This window comes from Fringilla coelebs (genome assembly GCF_963513975.1).
Source record: "Fringilla coelebs genome assembly, chromosome: 17".
Taxonomy (NCBI): domain Eukaryota; kingdom Metazoa; phylum Chordata; class Aves; order Passeriformes; family Fringillidae; genus Fringilla; species Fringilla coelebs.
In genome coordinates, this window is record NC_140043.1 from 7,776,902 (window position 1) to 7,791,558 (window position 14,657).

Sequence of the window (14,657 nt, forward strand, 5' to 3'; positions counted from 1 at the left end):
TATATTGATGGATCCAAGTCTAAAATTCTAAACCAGAAATTATATAGCTATAACAATACAATAGTACCAGGTTTCTCAGAATTTACTAACTCTGTTTTCAGAATGGAGCACATTTCTGGGAACACTCCATATTATTGACATTTTATCCATCTGTTTCAATTTGTAAACAGGATATAAAATGCCAAGCTGCCTGATGATCCTTTGTCTCTCAAATACCCCACAAAACCATTTCCTCACAAACTACAAAATGTTAACCAGCTATTACTCCCAATGACTTCATGCCATGAAAAATGTGCAAATTGCAGATGGAGAAATAAAAAACACTACAGGAAAATGAAACTATTCAAAGCTATTGTACTATAACAATAGCAGCACTTCTCATGAAATATTGCACTTTCTGGCTTTCTAGCCTTAATCTCTTAATGAAAGAAAAATGTTTTAGTTTGAGAGCTTTTTTTTTGTACTCTGAGCTTCAAGGCAAAATCCACATGGCACATAGAAACCAGGAAGCTTTAAAATTCCCAGTATAAACCCACCAAGAGATTGTTGTAACTACTAAAGGAGAATTTCAGAAGTGAGGAAGTGACAGAATTAAGACAACCTATGTCAGAGAATCGTAACAAGTAGAAACTCATTCCACAGCTATTTTTACTGTGTCTTGCTCTAAATACATTATTATTTGTTCAGTTAATAATCTCAAGTGACCATGTGCTATTTGTTCATATACTACCAAAGATGCTGCAGCAGAAACAAAACCTTCAGGAACCAATCATTTGTGTTCCAACAACCACAATCTGTACTGTTTTAAGGCATTTCCAGCTAATAAGTACACCTAAAGTTGATAACAATGCTTTGGCTTCCATAACAAACAGCAGAAATCAACTTACCAGGAGATGTCCATGATTGACTTGTCAAACAGCTCATGTATGACAACTAAAGGTCGCTTCAGACACGTGAGCTTAAGAAAACAAGAAACAACACTCAGAAATGTAGAAGTTCTACACTACCACAGATAGTACCACATTAACACTCTCCCAGAGCCTCACAATAGGCACCAATCTGGCCAGGAAACAGCTGCGTGCCTGGTGGTGCATCTGAAGCACCAAGTCACCTGTTCCACTGCTGGAGCAGAAAACCTCTGGAGAAGAACAGCTGACATTCAATTCTCCTTTCTGAAACACAGACTGAACTTCTTAATCAACTTTGCCTTTACACTACAGTCTCAAAACACTCTCTGCCACTCCAAAAGCAATTCCACAGATGCAAAAGACAGCTTCTATTCTAAGCTGTACTGAGATAAGGATGCTGCAAACTGCCAGCACAAGAAGACAGAAAACAGATTAGGTTTCCCTGTCCTCACTCAGACTACTTGTCCGAGAAAGTGAAACCTATCAAGAGCAAAGGGAATTTGATTCACACTAACTCTTAAAGAGGATTCCTCTGCACTTAAGAATCAGCTTAGTAATAAAGAACTGAATATGAAAACTCCAATAACCTGCTCTAAATTAGACATTCTAAGCTCTTTAATGTCAAACCAATGGACTTAATATTTCTAAGTGTATAGTACAACTGAAATGAAGCAGAGGTTGATAAGGGCAAGGGAGTTTCAGGCTCACAGGTTCACAGATGCAGTGTCACTGTCATCTTCAGTAGTCATTTATGCTTCCATAGGTCTGTGCTCTATATGTTTATTAAGTTCCTCAGGGCAAAGACAACCTATAACTGCATCTCTGTACTACCTTCTGTAACCTCAACAGCCACTCCAAATGAAATCTTCATAATATAAATAGAAAGTAAAATATACTGAGTGATACTTTGATATGGGTAGGCACTGGTAGCATTACCAGAAACAGATTTAGTTATGCATCCAGAGATTGATGGATAAATATCACACTGGAAGCTATAAATAGTAGATTGCAGTTAGCAATTGGTGGGTTCTGGCACAAGTTCTCACCAGAAAGCTTTAAAAATCAGTTAAATTGATTCCCTGTATTTTCCAGTTGCATTTAAAAATGTGAAAATAGCTACTCTTCTCTTAGCCAGAATAAAAATTTTAGTGTAGATTTTAAAGTAAAACCCAAACTAGATATCAAAACTTGAAAGAATACTTAAAAAGCTCATTCACTTTCACATCCCTTTCCTTTACAAGGACAGAAGACAAGTAAAAGGATGAAAATAAGGTTGCATTTATTAGCTGTAGTAAAATGTTTTATCCCCTGACAGCTGCTCCCCGTTACCAGGGCACACTCTGCAAACTGCTCTTGCCTTTAGAGAAACGAACTAATACCAATCCCCTTCCTAACCACCCAGCTAAACCTCTAACAACAGAGACAAAAAACCCCTAAACATGACATTAAATATATGACCTAATGCTGTACATGTGACCTTTGTGCTAAACCCCCAAGTTATCCAATGACATGTTAGTTCAAAGGCAGCAAAGAAATCACTTACCCAGACAGACAGAGATCGATCTTTGCTACCGACAGCACAACAGCAGTAGGGACAACTTGACTTGGTGGAGCTCCCATTCTTTTGTTTCTTTTTGAAGATTTTTGGATTGAATTTCTGAACAAACAAGATGCCCAAGTTTTATCACAGTAATTACATTTCAGCAGAAGATCTGCTTTCTAAGCAAACTTTCCACTTAAGAGTCAAAAAACAACATTTCATAGAAACAAAGTCCTGAACCAGACTCTATAAGAGCACTGACAAAAGTTGCAGAGGCTTTCTTAAGGGGTTTTCTGAATGCCTTCACAGAAAAGGCAAACAATATTAATTTTACTAGGGATCAGAAACGCACTAGAAACCTAAATCATTTTAATCAAGTCACTGAACAGCCAACAAAGCTGAAGTTTGACATTCCTAACATGCTCCTGTATTCCCCTTTGTCTCGTTCATCTACATCCAGTTCTCTTATCACAACAGCCACCTGATTGCTTCCAACATGCAAAGCTGACATTTTTTAATCACTACCATGCATTTGCTTTACTAATCTTGACAACCATCTTCACTTCTTGTCCCATTTATACATAAAATTATCAAAAAGCAACAGGTTTTAACTTCAGAAATAAATTACTATCACTCACTCACCACTACTGTAACTGCCTTCCGGTGCCCTACAAAATCCATGTTGGTTTTCCATCCATCCCTCTCAATGATCTGAGCAGTGGGTCCAGAATTATTCATGGCATGAGCAGAAACAAGATAGTGACCATCAGGTGACCAGCTAAGGCGCAACACATGAGTTGTCCCTCCACACTGACAAAAAAAAACCATACCAGGGCTTTAAAAACGTGTGGCAAACAAAGGGGTTGTAATACAAACTATTTAAATTTCAGATTTAGGGAATATGATTACAAAGTATCCTGAGAGTATAAAAGAATGACCTCACACACAATTCCCAGCATTTGGCCATGTTTACACAGGTGATGTAGTGTAACTTAAGAAACCCTATCAGAAGTGGGGGGAAGGAACTCAGAGAACTTTTCAAAAGGAAAGACAAATGTTACATCTTTTTGGATACTGTTTCCTCAGTATTTATCACAGTCCTAGTTAGTAACAGGGCTGCAACACAGCAACCACTAATGATGAGACTTCAGCTTGCCACACCAGCTCCCACCTGAGTTGAAGCAGACAAGGTCAAAGAGCAACTGCACTAATCACAATTCCCTCAGATCACTGCAGAATACTCCACTCACCAAGCACCAGCTTCTGTCCCCAGGAACTTGATCTCTTCATCAAAGTCATCACCTAACATCACCTAACAGACCAGAGATCCCTCCTAAGTACTTACCTCATTTCTGATAGTGGCAAAGAGAAGATGTGTAGGGAAGAATGTCAGACTATTGTGATCAGTGTGCAAACACTTCCCCAGAATAAACACTATATTTTCAGAAGTTTACTTAATTATTTACAGAACCCATGTAAACTTTTGACACCCACAATAACAAATGACAATGAGTCTCATATTTTTATGAGAAAGTAATACTTTTTTTCCCTTCTTTTGTAGCTGCTATCTGAGAGCATTATTTGATTCGGTACTGTTCAATTAATTCATGTTTGTGCAGAATCCAAGTTATTCTTCCAGTTTTCATTCATTCTAGGGGAATTCACTTTGAACAGTCACACATTGTGAAGTACCTCATCAAAGGGTTTTGTGATGCTGGTTTCCAGCTGCCAGTCCATGGTCCGCCACACCTTCAAACTTCGATCATCAGCCTGAGAGGCAATGTATTTCCCAACAGGATCCCAGGTCAGCCCTTTCACCAAGCCAGAATGCCCCTTCAAAGTGGCAAGAATTTCTGCGCACACAAAAATTGAGAATAGAAAGTAGTTAGTGCTATCTCCTTCAGGGCAGAGTGTTGAGAAACTTCACAGTATCTTTTTGGAGCAGTGTATTAAGCTTAACCTCCTTTAGTGTAGAAACAACATATCAACCAAATTGGAACCTATACTTTAGAAAAAACTGATATAAAAGAAGTGGTAAGGAGACTTCTGGCCAGAGTAAGTGGTGCAAAACTCTTCAGAAGACAGGTCAGAGCAGCAGAGTCCCAGAGCTTCAGAGTAGCACTATGAAACTGTGGAAAGCAGCACTTGAACTGGAATTTCAGTTAAACATTCACCCTTTCCTCCACACCCAAAGATTATCACAACTAATCCAGCTTTGTGCAGCAAGTGTGAACCAAGTCAAAGTTGTGACTCAACAGACACACAAGGCTGGCAGACCTGGTAACCTACTTTCAGGCACACTTGCTTATCAGCCTGTGGGAGAAGAGGCTGAGAGGGTCCACAGTTAGCTTCAAAGTCTAAAAACTCTGGTATCAGTATTGGAAGCCAGTTTAAAATAAATGGTATGTAAATAAACACAGGCAATCACGACTTTCATGTAAAATCAGCAGCACAAACTGAATGCAGCTGTTGTCTGCAGCAGGGTAGAATCCCCTGCTCACTGCCACCCAAACCTGGAAGAAGGACTGACCTGCCAGACTGCAGGTGTGTCACTCCAGAAGACAGACAACCCAATCCCTCCTAGAGATCTGAAGAGTCAGTGAAATACACCCAAGAAGGGAAGACTTAGTCACAAAGCTTTAGATGCTGGATCATCTTTAGAGCTCTCACCTGGGAATTTGACAGCATTCCAGATGACAACAGTGTTATCAACACTACAGGATGCCAGCCAGGCATCATGTGGAGACCATGCTACATCCATCACATCTGTTTGAGAAAAGGAAGTTTCCATTTAAGAGATGGATGGTAATCAGAAAATCAATAAGTCTTTTTACAAAGAACTTGTGTTCTCAGTAGCAATATTTTGCTATCACTGAGAAATGATTATCACCTCACTAAATTGGAAGGTAAGAAAGCAACACTCACTGGGAGTGAATCTCCCCAACTTCCAATACTCAATAGGGGTCAAGAAAAAAAAACAAAAGGGAAAGAATGCAATGTTTAGTAACTGTAGGAAGTACTAATGCTTGCACAAAGAACTTAGTCTAGTTTTGAATAAGTAACAGAAGCTATTACAATGCACTCACTTTGCTCCACGTGGAGTGATCAAAGTGATTGTCATCTTGATTTTAATCACAGCTCATGTCAGCAGATGCAAAATGCATTTGAAATTATTTATTTATTCAAATTTTGCATTGTTCTTTAGATATTTTTCTTCTATATAAACACTGATATTCTTTGGTTTACAAAAATACGGTCTTTTGACAATCAGATTATTCACTGCTAGTGTGAACATTTAATTAAAGACACAGTATAGCTTCCTTTATTCAGATCCACTTTTAAGCTAGAAAATAGCAAAATCTAAGTTTCTTAGTTGGTAATTTTTCTCCTACATACCATACTTGCCAGAAGTTATTTGTATGAAAATTGCATTTCGTTAAAAACTATTTCTTTTCAATTTTCATTGTTGCTCTTAAAATTAATTACTGACTTGCCACCAAATACATATTTCAAACAAGAAAACATGATGCTGAAAAGCAATTTTTTCCAAATACATGCAAATTATGTTCATTCAACACCTTGAAACTTACCCCCTGAATGGCTTCTAAGAATTGACACACACCTCCACTGCTCAACATTAGCAAGTTTGCTACTAGAACCAAACACAGTGCTAGGTCCAATGTACCTAATTAAAATAGAAACAGTTATAAGAAGAACCACCACAAGCTCTCCACTTTTTAAAAAGAAAATCAGCTGCACAGTACACTTGTATTTTATAGTCAGTTATCCCTACATTACAGAAGGGAAAAAAAAGAGCATTTTTTTAGAGAGAGTAATTCCAGTTATTAAAAAATTAGCTTCAATAAAATGTAGAACTTCTACAGATAGCATAAAATGGTAACATTGAAGGTGACTCTTCAAATCTCACCAGGAAGTTTTCTTCAAGGACAGAAGAAAATGTCTCAGCTCCTCCAGAGCGGAGAGACTGCCCAGGCAGACACCCTCCAGCCCAAAGGACAGCGGGGCCACATCCCCAACACCACTGTGGTGTCCCAGCTTCCAGCTCCTTCCACACCAGGTGGAGCACTGAGCTTAGCAAAGGGCAGCACAGGGAGGAAGCACTGGGATATCACAGAGAAACCTCCTTGAAATGCAATTCAGGGGTGAAGGAAGAAGGATGCTTACGCAGCTCGTTTCCACACCATAATCAGCTTGTCATCTCCCCCCGAAGCCAAGTAAACGCCATTGTTCGACCATCGCACACAGTTCACACAAGCTGAAATGCACAAAAGAAAGTTTGCAAGATGAAATATGTGAAAATAAGTGGTTCTGGACTGCAGACAGGATTTATATTACAAATAAGCAAAACTTGTCAGAAGACATTTAGGATTTAAGTGGACTTTTCCCACTCAAAGCAGTTACTCTGTCAGCTTTAGATAAATGAATTGGTACTTATCTTTCAGTAGCAGTTGAGGAATTTCTTGCTTAAAAAACTCTATTCCTTATCTAAAAAAGCTTCACCAAAAGAGGCTTGAAGGAAGAAAGATTAATATTCCTCTAATGAAGGAAACTTATTCTAGTAAGTAAAGTGAGATTAAGAGGGCAAAGAAGGAGAGGTATATTTTGAAGAAGGGACAACTTGTCAGGTGACTTTACAAATTCCAAATGCCATGATTTATAATGTAATAAATGTAATAATTTATAACTATTACCAAAATACTTCATATGATGTATCTTTTACACTTCTTCTCCTGTCCTTTCCTTCAGAGCTCAACAGTTTCTCAGAATGTGCATTATCAAATACTTTATGGCCACAGCTGATAAAAGCTTATAGGGAGGAGATTTCCAAATATATCTATAGTCCTCTGCACATTCCCTCACATTTTAACAGCATTTTCTACTAAATATCTTGAAAAGTACACAACCAAAGTATGAGACCACTCTGCTGTGTTTTATTGATTCTTCACCACTGGACAGGCACTATTTTTGCAACTACAGACATGTAAGTCTTAAGCTTTGGCAAATTACTAATAGTCAGCAACAAAAAAACCCAGAAACCAACTTTGTTACCTAAGTGATTGTCCATCTGACAAAGCATCTTGGGGATATTTTCATTCTTTTCATCTTCCTCTTTCAGGACAGGAGCCATATTCCAGATCACAACTTTGCCAGAATCCTGACCTGTAAGAGATCAAAAAGCTCCCCCTTCTAAATACACCCAAAAAAAGCTTTTCAAATCAATCTCAGTTCCAGAACAGATGTGAAAATGTAGGCAGTGCTGCAGTGGGGATTTTGGAAACAGCTGAATACAGATGTCACTTTGATATAATTAGACCAAATCAGAAGTGCTTTATTTTTCTTGGAGCAATTAAAAATAAATTTATACAGCCTCATACAAAAGTCATACTGCACATAACTGATACCAACTATAAGGACAACTACTGGTAATAAAATTGTATTTTAAAAAAGATACATTTTCAAATACTAAATTGCAATTATTGTAGCCAACATAAAATTATTCACTATTGTGAACCAAATAATATTTTTGCATTTATTTCTTAAGCTATTCTATTTATATAATTGGAATTTTCTGTTCCAATAGCTCTACTATTTAGCAACTGAAAAAGCTCAACTGCACATCCAGTTCCTCTTCAAATTTAAAGGAAATTTGGCCCATATGGCCATGACTCAATCACTGATAGCAGCCACTATCTCAATGACATCCAAAGGGATGAGGACATCAGAACATATAACCCTGCCTTCTGCAGGAGCAGCAGCACTTCCCAATACATTTTCATAGGTTACAGAATTATCTGTTTCCTAGAGATAAAGTGATGTCTTTTTAAAAGGGTCAAGGCAATTCAAGTGCTGTGAAAGCACCAGATTATTATGATTATGATTATGATTATGATTATTAATATAATGATAATAATAATTATTATTATTTTATTATTATTGTTGTTGTTGTTATTATTATTATTGTTGTTGTTGTTGTTACTCAAAATTCTGCCTTCTACCAGTACACAGACTTACCTTGTCCTCCTGTTGCAAACTTGGTCCCATCTGGGTGAATGTCCACTGAAAATATTGGCTTTCCTGGAATTAGAGAACAAACAGCAACATATTGAATGGTTTTACATTCAAGGGAGTGCAGTAACACCAGAACCACCATAACTCCTCTGGCTGGCAAGTGACTTTCTTCTTCTAAAGGCTCGAGTTGTAAGAATTCCAGCTGACTACAGGAGCTGAGAGCAGCTTGCTGACAGAAATGGCAGCCTATTAAAAGCCTGTATGGAAGTTATCGTGCCACAAAAACCAGAGATAACCAGGGACACTTAATCCAGCAGGATATGCCAAATACCTCAAAGCAAAGTAATACCACAAAGCAAGTGCCAACAAGGCAAAACTGTATTTGACAATGGAATTTCTTCCAGGTTTCTACAGTTCATTAGCTGATGACCTGAAGCAAGTCTTCCTTTGGTTTCTGTTTTTTTTTAAATCCTTCCCAATCTCAGGCTGCATCTGTTGGTCACACAATTACCTGTCTCAAATTTCAATTCTCTTAATGAAACTCTTCTACCCAAAGACTAGTTTTAATTTTATGGCTTCCATATAGAAAGAGAAGGACTAACCAACAATAGTATTACTCTTAAATCCTTCAATTCTCCATATGCTACATCTTTCAGAAGAAAGCTTATAATTTTACTAGAATGTAAACTCTGTAACAACATAGCTGGGGAACAGCTTTGGAAACCAGAAAGGCCTTACTTCCAACCTGTTCTGCTCCAACCACTGGCTCATATTCACTCTCTATATGTTCACAGTTGTTTTAACCTTTGCAGAGGAAAAGGAAGAGGGGAGCAGCAGCTTCCTGCCTTCCAGTGATGCTCAAAGAGCTTCCAGTAAGGATTATGTGAAAGAACGCGCATGCGATTTCCACACCCAAAGAATTTCTGGCAGCACTTCCAACCCGTCCAAACTGGAATGCCTCTGTGAGCAAGATCACATATATGCCACTACAAAATAAGGCAATTTATCAAACAGCCAAAAGTACCAGTACCCACACACCAAGATTACTTCATAAATTTCCCATGAGTGTCAATCTTGTGCTGTATCTTCATGAGAGGTTAAGACATAAATGTTAAAACCTGGAGATCTTATCCAACAGCAACTTTTATGTGCAACTGTAGCAACTGAAACCTTGACACTAAACTCCTAATAAAATCCAAATACCCACTATTTCTTTTTGAGAGAGACACATTTGGCTTCATTTTGACTTTTGTATCCTTTATGTTGACTTGTTTTAAGGTTTGTTTTATTTGGATTTATTATTTGGATATATTGCAGCTCTGACATGTGACTTCCCTTAAAATTTTCACAGGCAGCCAAGTAAAGACCTTAAGCACAGAAAGATGGCACTCAACTTACATTCCTTCCAAGTCCTTCAGACCACATAGCACACATGAGCTGAGACACACATGAGCTGTGGTTTTTCTTCAGCTTGTTATGCCTGATTCTTGCTTTTATTCTATTAAGTCAAATGCAACATTCAGGGCTAAGCTGAATATTTAGAGGAGCACAAACAAGAACCAAACACTTATTTTACCCTTTCCAAAATGTGGAATTTCCCTTATATTAAACCAGTACATCATTTGGAATAGCTGAGCCCACTGAAACTTACTGAAAAGGCCACTCTGGAGACCTTAGAGGGCAAAGAGGTGACGTTTTCAATTTGCATCAAATCTTGGGCAAGAAGAGCTCATATACTCTGTTATTTGCCATTAGATGTGTAGGGGAGAGTAGGAAGCCAGCCATCAAAGACCTCTGAATTCTAATAACCTGGCTCATTTTGCCTCTGGATCATTTGCACCAAGAGAAAACTTTCCCAGCAAATCAGAAAGAACAGCAACCTAGCCACCTCCACCACTACTATTCAGGCATATTCTGATATGCTACACATTCCAAAAAATTGTCATTGCACTCATTGCTTTGCAAAAATTATTGACATGATATAATTTTCCTTTCCTTTTCTACATGTCTAAAACTACCACAGCCTCTCCAATTTCTGCCTTAAGACCACAACTCTACAGGAGGAGTAACATCAGCTCTCTCCCTTCTCCTGGGCAAAGATTTTTCACAGATCCACAAATGGAGAGGAAGAAACCCAGCAAATTACTTTGCTTAGAGAGTCAGAGGTAACTTAGCTAAAAATTCCCCATAAATGCTTAAAATTAGCCACACCAGGCAAAATGTCCACCAAGCCCAGTACCCTCTGTTCAGAAACCAGCACTAGGTAAGTCCCTAAGGATCTGTGCAATGATAAGCACACAATGCTTCTTCCTAAAATAATCTTCCAACTCCAAAGAAATTACAGTTCTGACTTCTTGAAACAGGGGCCCTCAATGGACTTTCTTCTATAAATCCAATGAGCCATTTCTCAGATCCATAATTCAACAACCCCTACACAGAGATGCACTGCTCAGCCATGCACTCTGTGAGGAACCACCTACTCTGAGGATCTGTACCAGCTATTTGTTACTTTAACACAATTCTTGTAGAGAAGAACAGTGAATAAAAAATCACTCAACACTGATCCCTTTTCTACCACTCACAACTGTGTTCATCATGCCCCCAGCCCAATGATCTCCTTGCCCAAAGAGTCCTGCTCTACTCATCTGTTCCTTGCACAAAGAATGTCACACTTCTGATCACTCCAAGCCACTTTCAGTTCTCCTCTATTTTATGACATGAATGGGAACTGGCACTGATGACCACGTGTTCAAACACAAACTATTCATATATTTCCATGGCAGGATAACATTTTCTTTTTAGGTTTTTCCTAGCATAAATTTGGGGTTCAATCAAATAAGCACTGAGATTTTCATAAATGGTTATTACAATCCTAAAAATACAGACCTCAGTGAAAGTTATCAGTCACAGGGCATTATTTTATACATGAAGTTTAAAGAGGGTATGGACTTTGCACCCAGGAAAGGCAGCAGTAATAAATGAATCCCTGGACAACAAAGTTTCCTACACAGCTCAACTGTGAGCCAGGATCTTCTTCCACAGGTAACTAATGATACACAATGATCTGTCCAGTACTTAAAGTCCAATTACTAATTAAAAAAAAAAAGAACAAAAGCAAAGAACAGATGAAGTGGTCACAGGACAGAGAGCATTGCCAAGGTGCCCTTTCCTCCAGGGTACCACTGTCAAGAGAATGCCATCTACAGTGCTGGATAACTCTAACAGGTTAAAGCTGCAAGAATTGTTCCATACTACTTGGGTTTTACAAATTGAGCACAGATACTGTGTTTTTCTTCACTTCCTTCAATTTCTCAAAATAATGAAGAAGAAACCATTATTTGATAGCAATCATCTTCTTCCCCAGGTCCATGTCTTTATCAGATTATGTTGTTAGTTCCTGTTGAAACAAGCCAAAAGGCACAAGGGCCCTGCTTCAAAGTGACTGAAGCTTTCCCATGCTCCTAATTGAGATCTGCTGAGTTTCCCAACAGCAATGATGCACCAAAACAAAATGTGATATTTAAGCAGCAACACTAAAATCTAAAACAGTGTGTTTTAAGACATTCTGACCTCTTGCAATAATTTCTTAAAAAAGATAAGCCTAAATTACTGAAGCTCCCAGAATCACATTGCAGGAGGAGGCAAATCAGGTTCATTAAAAACAGAACACCTTATCATATACCAGATGTCCTGTGGGCTTATTTGTTTAAAGAACCCAAATATGCATTATGTACTTAAAGAAATACTGATAATGAAACAAGCTTGGAACAAAAAGATCTAAGTAAGATAATTGAAACCCAAGGAGAAGGTCCCATCTTAAAAAAAAATACACCAGTGAAGAATAAAAGCAATTTTACACATTACATCATTTTTGTTTGTTGCTTAACTTTATACAATAATCAATTAAATATAAGAACAGTTTTAGATGAATTTCCACCTCAAAATGAATGAATTTCTATCCAATTTGCTTCCAGCCCATCTAATATATAACATTCAACGTGACTCACAAATCAATTCAAATATTTACATTCCACCATTACAGCTTGGAGAGATAAACTCCATGCCCATATTTAAACAACAGCAGGCTCCAGTTTCCACAGGCTGTTACACATGAGCAGCACCTTGGGGCTTGCAAGGGTTTCTTGGAACAGCAAGGGACTTCCTTTCCCACAGGGATCAGTGTTTGCCTGCCTGAGTTGTGTTTAAGCACCTGGGCTCTCAAAACCCTGCGTGCTGAGTGTGAACAGGCAGCTGCTGGATGAATGATGCATCTGTACAGAGGTACTGAATGCAACACTGGGAAAGAGAAGCCACTCCCACCACTTGTATCTTACAGTCATCTGCTCTCACCCCCACCATTAGACTGCACTTTTGAATATTCTTCCTTGCTCTAAGTCAAAGACACATAGAAGAGAAGAACACAACAATAATGAGAACTTCATGCAAAGATCTGATAAACCCACATTAAGTGCATGAAAAGCTTATAGAAAATGTATCTGAGCAAGAAATAATTCCAATAAGCACTCAGAAAAAGTGACATTAAGAACTCCAAGGCAAAAACCTGTAGAGCCAAAATGTGCTGAAGTGCTTTTACTGTAAGCACGCAGCATCTCAGCTGTGCAGCGCACAATTCCCAGGTGTGCTGGATTTCCTGGCTACAACACTCACTTCTAGTGTCTATTATCTCCTGGAGAATGTATGCCTGGAAGCATCATTCTAGTCCATTCAGTAAAACAAAACTCCCAAAACTGAGTGGGAAGAGGCTGAACTACAGCAGCTGGATCTGGTGTGGGGAAGAGGCAGCCCCGCTATCAGGACTCATTCACAAGCGACAACACTGAGGCAGCCCCGTGTGCCTGTGCAGAAACCAAAGGAATAAGGATTATCACAGAGTCTCCAGCACACAGAGTGTGAATTCCCTTCACCCTGTTTCTGGAGAGGATTCAGAGCCAAGAGGAAGGCCCATGTGGAGGGATGGAGACTCCTGACAGGCAGCGATGCCTGGAGGATCTGGAACCCGGGCTCGTTACAAGAGGCTGACTAAACTCACCGGTTTTTATCCTGCACTCCCTGCCCCAAGGACAGCAATGTGTGACTGTCTCACAGTCCTGCACACCTCTGCAGCCCTGAGAGCACCTCACAAATGGAGCTGGTGGCAAATATCTGTTTTGCAGGTGATGAAATGATGATGAAGTGCCTTGGCCAAACTCATCCCAAAAGGTCAGTGGCAGAAATGGGAGTAAAATTCAGGACCATCAAGGCCCTGTGTAGTGCATTATCCATCATCACAGGGCTCTATAAATGAAGCCCTGCTTGGCTGCAGCCTGTGCTCTGCAATGGTTGGATGTGTTCTAAAATGCTACAGATTTCAAATACATACCCAAAGCAAAAGGTGCACCCATTAAAAAACTAAGGAAAGAAGTTACAGAGATTAAGATGTAAATGCTATATTTGTTTAGAGTAACCAAGCAGAAATGTAAAAAACATCTCAAATAAAGCACTTCCACATTTTTTTCAGTTCTGTACAACCTTTGGTTACAAGGTTGAGTCCATCTGCTGCCTATAGAGTCCCTGGAGAGCAGGCCAAGTAAAGATGCACAAGAATGGCAACTCGAGGCTTAAATTGTAACCAACATTTGCAGCATGAACACAAAGGACACAACACATGCAGAAAGGCAGCTGTAAAGTTCTACCTGGGGTTTTTAACTCAAAGGACACTTTTCCAGCTTGAATAACCTGGTCTTAGTTTTACTCTAGATACCAATCAGGTACATGAGCCCAGCTAATGACATTTACATGTTGACAGAGTATAAAATCTGCAGCTGAAATAAAGCTGTACCCATGAATCTGAGGGCAAAACTTGCATAAACAGAAGTGAGCTCTTGTGTTAGGTTTCTTCTCAGTGCTTCACCAGGAACAGTACAGGTATTAATCTGGAAATTCATCCTAAGCAGTGTAATGACATAAACTCTGGTGTTGTCCTGTATTTGCCACACAAGTAAAGTACAAAGCCTTCTGTCAATGTCGACACTTTACTCTGAGCTGTTTTAGCTCACACATGACTTCAGCATCACCAGAGGACTGGCAGACAGGACACCATATAAATTCAGGGAGTTGTTTTGAAAGAACTGCTGGAAGAAACTTTTCCCTCCGTGGAGAACGACAGCACAGCTCAGTGC

General features: G+C 39.0%; 1 protein-coding gene across 3 annotated transcripts in view; it reads right to left on the bottom strand.

The window, feature by feature from the left end:
• The window catches only part of HIRA (histone cell cycle regulator), a 32,038-nt gene that overhangs the window by 16,546 nt on the left and 835 nt on the right, over nt 1-14,657 (bottom strand). For 2 of the 3 annotated variants that reach the window (XM_084217272.1, XM_084217271.1), the window contains exons 2-10: nt 8,482-8,544; nt 7,519-7,629; nt 6,634-6,724; nt 6,039-6,133; nt 5,119-5,214; nt 4,141-4,301; nt 3,091-3,258; nt 2,452-2,565; nt 888-958 (exon numbers count right to left, since the gene is read on the bottom strand). In XM_084217272.1, the coding sequence (XP_084073398.1) occupies nt 888-958; nt 2,452-2,565; nt 3,091-3,258; nt 4,141-4,301; nt 5,119-5,214; nt 6,039-6,133; nt 6,634-6,724; nt 7,519-7,629; nt 8,482-8,544 (970 nt within the window). Of the gene's footprint in view, nt 1-887; nt 959-2,451; nt 2,566-3,090; nt 3,259-4,140; nt 4,302-5,118; nt 5,215-6,038; nt 6,134-6,633; nt 6,725-7,510; nt 7,630-8,481; nt 8,545-14,657 lie in introns of those variants that run through there. The other variant, XM_084217273.1, reaches the window with a different exon arrangement.